General features: G+C 36.2%; 1 protein-coding gene across 3 annotated transcripts in view; it reads right to left on the bottom strand.

Moving 5' to 3' along the window:
• Atp6v1h (ATPase H+ transporting V1 subunit H) overlaps nucleotides 1-12,833 on the bottom strand; it is a 114,922-nt gene that overhangs the window by 81,961 nt on the left and 20,128 nt on the right. For 2 of the 3 annotated variants that reach the window (XM_010611101.3, XM_010611100.3), the window contains exons 5-7: nucleotides 8,058-8,171; nucleotides 5,840-5,944; nucleotides 2,577-2,630 (exon numbers count right to left, since the gene is read on the bottom strand). In XM_010611101.3, the coding sequence (XP_010609403.1) occupies nucleotides 2,577-2,630; nucleotides 5,840-5,944; nucleotides 8,058-8,171 (273 nt within the window). The remainder of the gene's footprint in view (nucleotides 1-2,576; nucleotides 2,631-5,839; nucleotides 5,945-8,057; nucleotides 8,172-12,833) is intronic. The other variant, XM_010611102.2, reaches the window with a different exon arrangement.

Here is a 12,833-nt window from a genome sequence, read left to right as displayed (position 1 = left end):
AAATATAAAGACCCAATTCTAAAGTGGGCATCTGAAATGAACAGACATTTCTCAGACAAAGAAATAAAAGCAGCAAGTAAATATATGCAAAAATGCTCCACATCACTGGTCATTCAAGAGATGCAGATGAAAACAACACTGAGATTTCACCTCACCCCACAAAGAATGGCTGCTATCAAGAAATCACACAATAACAAATGTTGGCATGGTTGTGGGGAGAAAGGAACCCTTCTCCATTGTTGGTGGGAGTGCAGACTGGTGCAACCACTATGGAAGTCAATATGGAGATACCTCAAAGAACTAGGATTAGAGGTTCCATTTGGCCCAGCCATCCCTCTGTTGGGTATCTTTCCAAAGGCAGTGAAAGAATCATACCACAGTGATATATGCGCACCCATGTTTATAGCGGCACAGTTTGTAATAGCTAAAATTTGAAAACAGCCCATCTGCCCATCAATTGGAAACTGGATAAAGAAGATGTGGTGTTTCTACAAAATGGAATACTACTCAGCCATAAAGAATGAGAAAGTAGATTCATTCATAGTTAAATGGGTATATTTTGAGGATATACTTCTTAGTGAAATAAATAAGGCACACATATGCAAATACCAAATAGTATCTCTGGTGTGTAAAACTATAATAGTACTCAAGATCCTAATGGGACACTTTGCAATTAGGAAGAAAAGGACCAAAGGTGTAGGGACAGTGAGGAGGATAGGGAAGGGGGAATAAGGGAAAAGGAAAAAAATATGAGAAAATGTAAAAATGGAATTAAAGTGTTTGAAGGTGACGGGGGGAGGAGGGGGTGAAGGGAGGGTGGGGACAAGGGGAAAAAATAAGAACCAAGACCTGGCATGTAAAAGTACAAGATCCCAGTAATGAATGTAACTGTACTGTCTACCTAGAATGACCAATAAATTAAATTTTAAAAAAATATACAAGCATCAAAAGACACTGTTCTAACTTGAGATCTACTTTTCAAGTTGACAGCCATCTGAAAAATAAGACTCCAGAAAAGACAGAGAATAGATCCAGGTTTCAGGGGCACTAAAGGGAACCAAGTGAAACATCAAAGGCTATCTTCACTTTACTCACAATTAGCTCTGATGCTCATCCCACTTGGAATGTATGTATATAAATCTACTAGATAAACCACTGCCAAATCCATAGTTTTGTTTCTCCAATACACTTGACAGAAAAAAGAAAAGTTAAGAATACCATGTCAGCAGACCTTGCATCTCCTTATTTAAGCTTTAATAACTTGCAAATAGTTGAAAAAGCACTGAAATAACTTAAGTGAATGATACAGAAAAATATTTTATTAAATCTACCGCTATGTTTAAATACATAATTTTTCAGAATTTCAAACTGGCAGAAATTCAAGTCATTTTCCAATTCTATGGCTAAATAATAAAATTTTCTATCTACCTCTTCCTCTGCCACCCTGGCTCCAAGTCTGTTCATCTAGTTATATACCTTGTCCTGATTCTACTTCAGATTTCCTTTCCTGGCCCAACATTACTTGTCAAATACTTTAACCCATGTCCCAAAGAGAAGTCCAGCTCTTGTCTCTGAAATGAACCCCTTCACTATAGACTTAGAACACACATATACATGGGTTCTTTCAAGATTATGGAAGTTCCAGTAATGACTATAGATATTAAATGGTTCCTACAACCTTCATTTACATCTATAAGAGGCAGCTTGTAGACACTCATCTCTAAAGATGCTAATGCCACCAGCCAGGAATGGGTTCAGCGGCACCATGCCTGCCTGGAAAGTACTAAGTCCTGAGTTCGATCCCCAGTACCAAAAAGGAAAAAAAAAAAGATGTTAATGCCTCAGAAGTATTTCCAGCAAATGAAGCTAGAAGCATCTCCTCTTCATTTCTATCTCCTTTTTTCCTGTATTTCTCTCAAATGGCTCCAGTCATGTCCATCTTTACTTGTTGCCAGTTTCTGAGCTATTAGAGTACAGCAAAGTTAAACTATTCCTAAATGGGAAAAGAGGACACTAGTCAAAAACTTGGGGATCCATGATTCGTCAACCTTCAACCACTTGGCTCTAAAAATATGTAGGAAGAGACTAATTGAAAAATGGGGGTGAAAAATAAAGGAAGAAAAATGAGGTTAAGTGGGCCCAGGTCTGGCCACACTGTAGTCCTCATGAAGCCCTGAGCAGCACAGTACAACAATACACTTTAGTGCCCATCTATTAACTGAACTCCTGTCAATTGTTTGATGTATTATTAGACAACAAACCTCCTGGTTAGACAACTGAAGTGCGAAGACATTCTTATATTCTCCAGTTGTGTACCTGAATTTAAACTCCTGCTTTGATTCTCAGGTCTAAATGAAATGGCCAAAAAAAGAATAGGGAAAAATAACTTTCATGTCTACCACAGAAAAAGCGATCAACACAGACCTTGTACACTAAGAAAATGCAATTAACTAGAGGTAGAGGAATTACATTTTGAAAAAACTAATAAACACCTTCAAAATTTTAAATATCTGTGACTCAAAATAATTATATTCAGGGTGTTAGAAAGCTGGTGAATCAAGGAGGAATGTACTTACGTCACTTGAAGAGACTGTTCCTGTTTCAACAGCAACACCGCTACCACGCAGTTTCTATTATGAAATAAATGACTTATTACTTAGTTTTGTTTTAAACTTTATTCTAGCTTACTAGCTTACAAAGGGATTTTATTATTTTCTGTAATCCTACTTTATAAAAAGCATGAAAATGATATAAAATATTCTAAATATTCTAAATATTATACTCTTCCAGATGTATTGTTTAATACATCTTAATATTTTAAACAATACATCAGTAAAACTGGAATAATCAATCTGAATGTTAAGCTCCACTAAATTTCTAAGTGAAGCTAACAAAAATCTCCATCTCAAGATTTACTTACTGAATTGTTTTCCTAGTAAGATGACTGCCTTACACTGAACTAGCTACACTGTATTCTGTGGTAAAGTTTTTCGAAAGGATGACTGATGACAGGAAGATATTACGAGACTCAAAATTAGTAAAGTAGAAGAAAAAAGAGGTAATGAATTTCTGAAAGGAAATATTTTCTTTTATTCAGTAACTGACAACTAGATATCTACCAAAAAGTTGCATTATAAAGTAAAAGAACAAAACATCCAAACTTGCAACTAACTTGGACTTTTTCAAAGTTTAGTTCTCCTAGAATCATGAAAATATAGCCATTTTTATGAGAGTTAAAAGACTTATGGTAGAGAAAAATAGCACTACTGCATGACACATATAGCACTAATATATATTTGAGCAAGACAGAAAATAATCCTGTTACTTTCTTTAAACAAGAAGTCCTCAATCTAAGCCTCATAAAAAGCTATGAAATAAGTATCTGCCCACAGCAAGATAGACAGTATGTACAGAGCTACAAAGAAGTAGTTCTCAGATTGAGAAGCAAAGTCAGACTACGTGGTGCCCTGAAAAATTACCATCGTTGGATTTGCAAAGCAGAAATGCCAAACCCAACTGAAAGCCAAAGATTAGGACAGGAAAAGTATATAAGAAAGATACAGAAAAGATCTTGAAGAGCATTTCTCTAAAAGAAGAAGCTCGATTCTAATAAAAACTGTTCTAGACATTGAAGCATTTTCTTTTTTTTTTTTTTTTTTTTTTTTTTTTTTTTTTTTTGGTACCAGGGATCGAACTCAGGTCCTTGCGCTTGCAAGGCAGGCCACTGAAACGCTGAACTAAATCCCCGGCCCCTTGAAGTATTTTCTTACACTAGTGATGAAGGAAATAATTTCCACCAGTTGTTGGATATGACTGCAGTCATGTAACCATTAAATCGACATTAGTTATTTCTGAGTGATAAATCATATGCAAAACACTATACAAATGATATTGCTAAGAGCACAAGACTAAGGTAAAACAGCCTAAAAAGCCAATGGCAAACTATAATAGTATACTTTTCCCTATCAATTTTCACTGTATAAACTTAGCTACAATATAGTCTTGTAAGAAAGCTTACATGAGAGCAGAATGACTTTATTTAAAAGGAGAAATAATTTGAAAACCAAAAACAAAGGGGAAGGTGTATTGCCTACTTAAGTATTCTGATTCCAATGATACACATTTAGAATGAATCTCACTTTCACATACCTACTTTTTATGTTTTAAATACTTTGTTTTTAAAATACCCTCACAAATTCCATAAAATCTTCAAACTGGTGACACTTATAAACATACTTTATAGAACTAAGCCCACAGAAGGGTTAAAGTTGATACAATGGGCATCAAAAAGAGTTTATTTTGTTCAAGACACTCTAAAATATCTTTATCCAAACATAAAAGTTAAGAAGCCCAGGAGGAGACAAGTAATACGACAAAAAATAAATCTAACTAAAACATCATGGTATTGCTCTTATGCCTCAAATTAAAATCTATTAAAATAATAGGGTCACCAGAAGACTAAATTACAACTTTCCAAAATTTTACTTTAAAAAGAGATTTGCTAGTCTAAAGATTACAATATGATATCTTTCAACAGTATTCTCCTAGTTTCATTCCCCTATACCACCCACCTCCATACCAAAATCTTTTTCTCTTCTACCTTTTCTTCCCCAGAGTACTCCTCTCCAACTCACTTTTACTATTGTCTTCTTCTGAGCATCATGCCCACCAAACATTACCCATACCACCTAATAGTCACTGCAAGCCAAAAAGAAACAGTCTAAAAAGCCACCATAACTGTCCTGTATTTTGCCCCATTCGGGGGAACCAAAGAGATAAACACAGAAAACTTGTCACTTTTGTAGTCATGACATAAACTTTCTTCAGCCATGGAGTAGAGCTCAACAGACCTCAAGCAACCAAGGTATCAATAAGCAGGACTCATATCTGACATTGGGCATAACTGTCCAATCCCACAGCCACACTGTGATATCCTAAGAATGGGCCATTATGTAAACAGAACCATCTCGCAGCTGGACTGGGAAGCTCCAGACTTACCCAGACACACCTGCAAGCCAGATACAGACTGTTGGCTAAGACAAGGACAAGCAGATAGAATAACGAGCAATATAATGTGCTGTTCACAGTTTGAAGCTCCCCATTGGCACTCAGAGCCAGTTTGTTTATTGATGTAACCAGTCAGACAGTTTAGCCTGGTTATGTCATCTAAAGGGCACAGCAAAAAGACCGAAAAAAAAAAAGGTCAGATTTAGCTCAGTGGTGCCACCACCTATCTCCTGCCTGGCAAGCACAAGGTCCTAAATTCAATCCCTAGTACAAAAAAGGAAAAAAAATTAATAAATAAAGAACAAAGGGCATAAAAGACTTCACTACAAACATTCAAAGAGCTGTCCCAAAACCAAGATTTCTTGCACAAATCCCAGTGGTTTGAAATCCCGAGGTAGAAGTGTGAGCTGCACCTGGAAGTCTCTTGGCCGGGAGCTTCCCTGCACGCTCTCTCCTGCTGCACTATTCGTTTCCTTTATGAGGAAGAGCCCCACATGAGTTGCGAAGGTACTTTCAGTTCTCCAAGCTGTGTAATCGTGCAACTACCTAGAAGGAAGATATACTCCCTGACCACAGGAAATCAAGGGTGGGAAACAACAGTGATAGAAAAGACAGAAAGGTTTAAAGACAGAAAGGTTTGAACCAAACACAGGTAAAGAAAGAAAGAGTGAAGCATGCTACCGTAACCATGAGTAGTTTGACTTACTTAGTAAGCATAACATTTTAATGTTGCATTATTTTAATAAAATGCTTTTTATAATTTAACATGTTTACTATAAATAAAAAGAGAATATGTTATATTTCTTTCAGAGATACTAAAAGAACTTGTTACCTGTGAACTTAGTTGAGTTTTTATCCAGTTGAAATAGTAATTTAAGTCACTGCCCTCCATTAGTTCCTTTCCCCAAGCTGCTAACTTGGCAATAATTCTTGCTGCCTGGAAATTAATAAGAAATACATTTTAAAACCATACTGATTCTGAGAATCCTACCATATACCTTAAGAGCCAGAACTTATAACCACTTTGATGTATTATTTTTGTAATATTAAATAGCTACAAAAATGTCTATAATTCACTTTTCATAATTTATTCTTAAATATAAACATTCAAAATATATTTTTAAATATTTCCGTTAAAGTGCACTAAAATTAGCCATGTTTTAAGAATTTCAGGACTTTCACCAGATTTCTTTTTCATTTCAAAACTAAGATTCAGGACTCATTTTAAGACCAGCAAAAAAACTTTCAGAAAATAAACAACTTCCTTAAAAGGGGTCCTGCAAGGAACTCAGAGGCTGAAAATATTATCAGCAGTGCATGCAGAAACAAAAAGAAAAAGACAAGGAACAAGAGACCTCACATTTGTATTCCTAGCTTAAGCTCCTTAGCACAAGATACTCCACAACAATCTGGTCCTCAAAATTGCTAAAAGACTGGCCAAAAGGAATTTAAATCGTCAAGAAGTTAACTTGGGTTCAGCAGTACACTTAATATTAATAAACTCTGTCCTGACTGTATGTTTGTTCTTTAATATATTTGTCAATTTTACTGTAACACTGGGAAGCTATTTAACCTGGACATCCAGACAGTGAAACAAGTCTTTGTAATTTTAAAGAAGAAAATGTTACTGATTTTAAAAATTGATTCCTAAAATGTTCTTTCTTTCACGAATCCTTTTTTTAATAAATATTTAATAATATACTACACAATATCTGAATATACTCGTGAATAACTATAAGGTATACGTGAAGAAGAGAGAGAGAATACACATGTGCAAAAATGTTTTACTGACAGTAATCCTTAATTTGAAAAACTGAAAGTCTGGACTGAAATGAGCAGCCTCCAGAGCTCCTGCCTGCCCAGATGCGACCCACTCCACACTGGAAAAGGAGAACACTCTGTACACAAAGGTTTACTTGCACAATTTTCCTCTAATCCCTTAAGAACCCATAAAAGATTCTTCAGTGTTAGACCTGCCAAACATAGCTCTTCAAACTAAATTTAAAACAGGAGGGTTTTAAGATATTAAAAAGCAATTAATTAAAATCAAATGAAACAATAACTGCTTCAAAGCAAAATTTAATTTCTACATAGAAAAATGTAGTTAATCCTGTTATAAACAAATTTGAGCCATTTGCACATGTGAATTCACCACAAAATTTAATGTTAATGAACTCATCCAGTAATCTACTGTGATGGTTGAGTGACTGTGTCAACTTGAGAAGTTTGGATAAGAGAAGCTTAGCCAAATTGGCTCAGCAATTCCACACCTAGGGCATGGGAGATTCACCCCAGGACTGCTCCTCACCTGACTGCTATAAAGAGGAAATGAGGAAGGTCGAGTTCATCCGGTTCCTCTGGAGGAGCTCCAGCCTGCCTTCCAGCGAAGACCCTTCAGCCTTCCAGCACAGACCCATCGGCCTCCTGACACAGAACCCCCCAGCACACTATTTTGACTGAATCCTTCAGTCTCCAATGTGCAGAGTGACCCTTCTGGACTCCTCCTGATCTGACCCTACAGGTGACTATTATAAGCTAATCTTGTAAATTCTTGTGTGTGTGTGTGTGTGTGTGTGTGTATACACACACATACATACATACATATACATATATATATTGTGTTCTATCAGTTTCTCTAGTAAATACTGGCTGATACATCCACAAAACTTCCCCAGCCCTCTACATAACTTTTAACTGCCTCAGAGAAACCCTATCTTCTTACAACTGTCCAATGTTCCCTTTTCTGCAGAACATCATTAAGGAAAGCTAATGTCATAGCAGTTATTCCTCTACAAATAAGAAGCTTACCAAGTCATAAACAGCCCAGATTTGTATCTGTCAATTTAAAAATAACAATTTTTTAAAATTCCCTTCACACACACACACACACACACACACACACACACACAGTGGATTTTCAAACAATATAATATAAAGTTTACTATATAGGGACCAGGGATTTAGCTCAGTGGTGCCTCTGACTGCCTCTCTAGTGCAAGATCCTGAGTTCAACCCCTGGTTCCAAAAATAAATAAATAAATAAAGTTTACCATATGAACAGTAAAGGGATCTTGGCGATTCAGCATTGGCAGAAAGTAGGGCCAGGCAGTGTTCTTGCTACGTTTTGCATAGTCAAAGAAAATACTGACACGTTGGTGATTTTCCTAAAACAAAAAAGAAATTATATCACTAATCTAAATGAATTTTGCTAAAGAAAGTAACAACTGCTTTTTAACAGTTCATTTTATATTTCATCCATGTTCTTTTTCTATTATGTATATAATTTGTGTTCTGTCATTATTATTACACGAAATGGTGATAGGTATATGTATTTTACAAATAAAATCACCATTAATAATTATGATTACTTTAAATCACAAGGTGTGGAAAGAAAAGTTATATTTTTTCTCAGCCTATACCTCTGACCTAACATTATCTCTACAGTTCTACCAACAACAAAGTACATATACCTACAGCTTCAAAAAAAAAAAGTACATACCTATAAATCAACCTAACCAAGGAGGTAAAAGACCTTGAGGAAACTAAAGAGGCCATTAGAAAATGGAAAGATATATCCTCTTCCTGCATAGGTAGAATTAGTATCATTAAATGATCAAATCACCCAAAGAGATAATAGATGTAACACAATCCCTACTAAAATAACAGCAACATTCTTTACAGACCTAGAAGAAACAACCTTAAATTTATATAGAACCAGAATAGACAAAGAAAACTTAAGCAATAAGAAGAGCAACAAGGAAAACATCACAATTCTTGATTTTAAGTTAACTACAAACCTACAGTAACAAAAAGAGCATGGTACTGGCGGAAAAATAGACATGAAGACTAATAAGCAACAACCCCATGTACCTTCAATCACCGGATTTTTTTTTACAAAGAGGCCAAAAACATTCAGTGGAGAGAAAATAAACTCTTTAACAAATGGTGATGGGAAAACTGATTACCCATGTGCAGAAGAATGAAACTAGACAGATACCTCTCACCCTACACTTAAATCAAAATAGATCAAAGATGTCAGTATAAAAACAGAAATTTTGAAACTTGTGGAAGATAACATAGGAGCAACTCCTGAAGCAACAGGCAAGCAAGGACTTTCTAAACAGATCTCTGGTAGCACATAAAATAATACCAAGAGTAAACAAATGAGCCTAACACAAATTAGAAAGCTTCTGCACAGTAAAAGAAACAAAGTGAAGAGACAACTCTCAAAATGAGGAAAAAAATTTTCTAGCTACTCTTCTGAGAAAGGACTAATATCTAGAATATATAAAGAACTCAAAAATATAAACCCAAAAAAATCAACAACCTAGTCAAAAAATGAGCAAATGAATAAGGTTCAAATGGAATAATTGAGAGGGTGAAACAGAAAGAAAATGGCTAAAGGAGAAGTGGGAAGGGGAGGGGAAAGGAAATAAGGGAACTGAAAAAATGGAAACAAAGTCTTTGTAAATAGGGAAGGGTGAGGGGGGTGAAGGGAGGACAGGGGTATGGAGAAAAAACAAGAACCAAGATGAATCATGTAAAGGTACAAGATCCCAATGATAAATGTAACTGTACTGTTTGCTTTAAATGTACCAATAAACTTAATGGGGGAAAAAAAAAAGAATCCTAGCCAGGCAGGGCCTGGGCCCTCCTGGCCTACAACTCAAGGATTTAAAAAAAATAATAATAAGTAAATGAACTAAATAGGCACTTCTCAAGAGAAGTACAAATGGCCAATAAATACATGAAAAAAAATGTTCCCCTCTGGCCACTAGGGAAATGCTTATCAAAACAACTCCAAGATTCCCTCTTATTACTGTCAGAATGGCTATCATCAAAATCACACAAAAACACAACAAATACGGGACAGGGATTTGGCTCAGTGGTTCCACCACCTGCCTCACAAGCACAGGGGCCTGAGTTCAATCACCAGTACAAAAAAAAAAAAAAAAAATGGGCTCAAAACTTAAAACTGAAGCTTGGCACAGTGGCACCCTCCTCTAGTCTCAGCTACTCAAGAGGCTGATGCAAGAGGGTCTCTTGTGCTAAAGAGTACAGGCCAGCCAGGGTAACATAAACTCCATCAAAAAAAGAAAAAAAGAGGTAGGGATTTTGCTCAGTGGCACCACACTGGCCTTGCAAGCACAAGGTCCTGAGTTTGATCCCAGGTACTGAAAAAAAATAGATGATAGATAGATAGATAGATAGATAGATAGATAGATAGATAGATAGAGATAGATAGATAGATAGATAGAGATAGATATAGAGGGGGAGGCTGGAGGATGCACAGCTCAGTGGTAGAGCACTTAGCATGCATAAGGTCCTAAATTCAATCTCCAGCACTGTAAAATAAATAAATCAAAATTATATGGTACTCAAGAGAGAACAAAGTTGAATGTCAAAGAACTGTGAACACTAATAATTCTATGCCAATGAAATTATCCTACAAATTTACAGAATACAGAGAATTAACACAAAATTTAGTGAATACTATACTCTTCCTAAGGAAGCTATTGGCTTCATCCAATTAAGAAACCCTGGAAAACTTTAGCAAAAGTCTTGTGGTAAAAATCCAATATATCAAAATAAAATTAATATATAAATGTTCTGACAAAGCAAAAAATATATAATTCTAGAACAAAAGAAAAAAAAGAGGAAATAGAATAAGCTCACTAACTGTTGCAAATCAAAGACATTATTGGCCAGGCTTGGTGGCACACACCTGTAATCCCAGCACTCTGGAGGCTGAAGTAGGAGGATCGCTCTGAGTTCAAGACCAGCCTGGACTACATAGTGAGTTCCAGGTCAGTCTCAACTACATAGTGAGACCCTGTCTCAAAAAACACCACAAACACAAAATAAACAAAAAAAAACACATTATTAAAAATGGCAAGAACTGAGGGTAAATGCTATGGCTTGCATGTAGATGTCCCTACCCCGCAAGCCTCACGTGATCATAGGTGGAGCTTTTTCAGAAGTGGCTGGATCCAGAGTGTGGTGCTGGGATTGATTCATGGTGCAATGCTAGGATCAAAGGCACTAGGATTAAGAGTGAGCGCGACCTGCCCTAAGTAGTCTGGATAAGATAAAAGGGGCATAAAGACATTCTTAAGGTCCTTGTTGCTTTTGCTGTCTTTGCCTGCAATGAACTATTTCTCCTCTGTGATGTCCCTCTGCCACTGCCTTGTGGCCACTACCGACTGAAATAAACCTCTACAAACTGTAAGCCAAATAAACCTTTCCTCTCTTAACCTGTGGGTGTCAGGTATTTTGTCTCAGTGATAAGAAAAGTAACTAAGAGTAAAATTTAGGAGTGGAACACATGCTTAGCATGTGTAAGACACGTTCAATCCTAGCACCAAAACAAATTTTTAATCAAATTACTAATAAAACAGGAACTAGCCGGGCGTGGTGGTACATGCCTGTAATCCCAGCACTTGGGAGGCTGAGGCAGGAGGATCGCTGTGAGTTCGAGACCAACCTGGGCTACATAGAAAGTTCCAGGTCAGTCTCAACTACATAGTGAGACCCTGTCTCAAAAAGCCAAAAAAATAAGCAAATAAATAAATAAAACAGGAACTAACAAACATTCCTAAAGACACAAACACATACTTAAGCAAATGAAGTGATATTTCTTGTTCTTGGATAGAAAAATCAGTATCATAACAAAGTCATTTTTCCTTAAATTAATTTACAAATTTTAAAATGCCAACAAACTACTGTATAGATCCAGATAAGCTCATGCTCAAGTTGCTACAAAAAAAGGCTAGGAAAACAATGAAGCTATAAAGGGAGCCAGGCACAGAATCCTCTATAATTAAACCTGGGTGGTACTGGGGCATGATGACACAGGCATTCCACAAGAACAAGACAGAACAGTGAGGGGCAAACCTTTGAGAGCATTCAGTGGTAACAAACAGCCCACTGCATGCCTTAGGTTCACCACTACTGGTACAGAAGTTTCAAATAAAACCTAGATACAGGGGAGGAAAATGTCAAAGGCAGCACTGCACCACCATGAGAAAGACAAACATTTTAATAAAACAGTGTTCGGGACAACTGAATGGTCATTTGGAAAAAAATGCAAAATTACCTAACACCACACACAAGAGCAACTCTAAATGAATCAAATATCCAAATGCAAAAAAAAAAATGAAACTATGTAAATATTAAAAGAAAGCATAGATGAATTTCACAATAATTAGCTATAAAGAAAAACTTCTCGCAGGAAGCTGAGGAAGGAGGATCACCAAGAGTTCAAGGCCAATCTGTGTCAAAAAGTGAGGTTCAAGGCCAGCCTGAACTACAAAGCAAGACCCTGTCTCAAAAAGCAAAGAAAACTTTCTATGACTAAAAAATCCAGCCAAAAATTTTGATAAATTAGACTAATAAAATTTAATTTTGGCATTCAAAAAATACCATAAGCAAAATGAAAAAGGAAATAAACCTGGAAAAAATGTGTTCTACACATTACAGATGTATCCCTCTATATAAAGAATTCTCAAAAATTGGCCAGGGACGTCAGTGGCGCCATGCCTACCTGGTAAGTGCAAGGTCCCGAGTTTGATGCCCAGTACCACAAAAAAAAAATTAAGGTGTAAGTTTGGGCATGTGAATCAATGATAGACTACTTGCCTAACTGCACAAAACCCAAAATTCAATCCCCAGTATCACAAAAAATAAATAAACAAAAATTTACTGCAGGGTGAAAAACAATCTAAACCCTGACAGAAAAAGCAAAAACAAAATGGGAAAAGACATAAATAATTCCAGGGCAGGGGAGGGAGGATATAAAGGTACCTTTTTTTTTTTTTTTTTTTTTT

This window comes from Fukomys damarensis, unplaced genomic scaffold, assembly GCF_012274545.1.
Source record: "Fukomys damarensis isolate Sample0158 unplaced genomic scaffold, DMR_v1.0_HiC HiC_scaffold_5, whole genome shotgun sequence".
NCBI lineage: Eukaryota > Metazoa > Chordata > Mammalia > Rodentia > Bathyergidae > Fukomys > Fukomys damarensis.
This window is presented reverse-complemented; position numbering and strand designations above follow the sequence as displayed.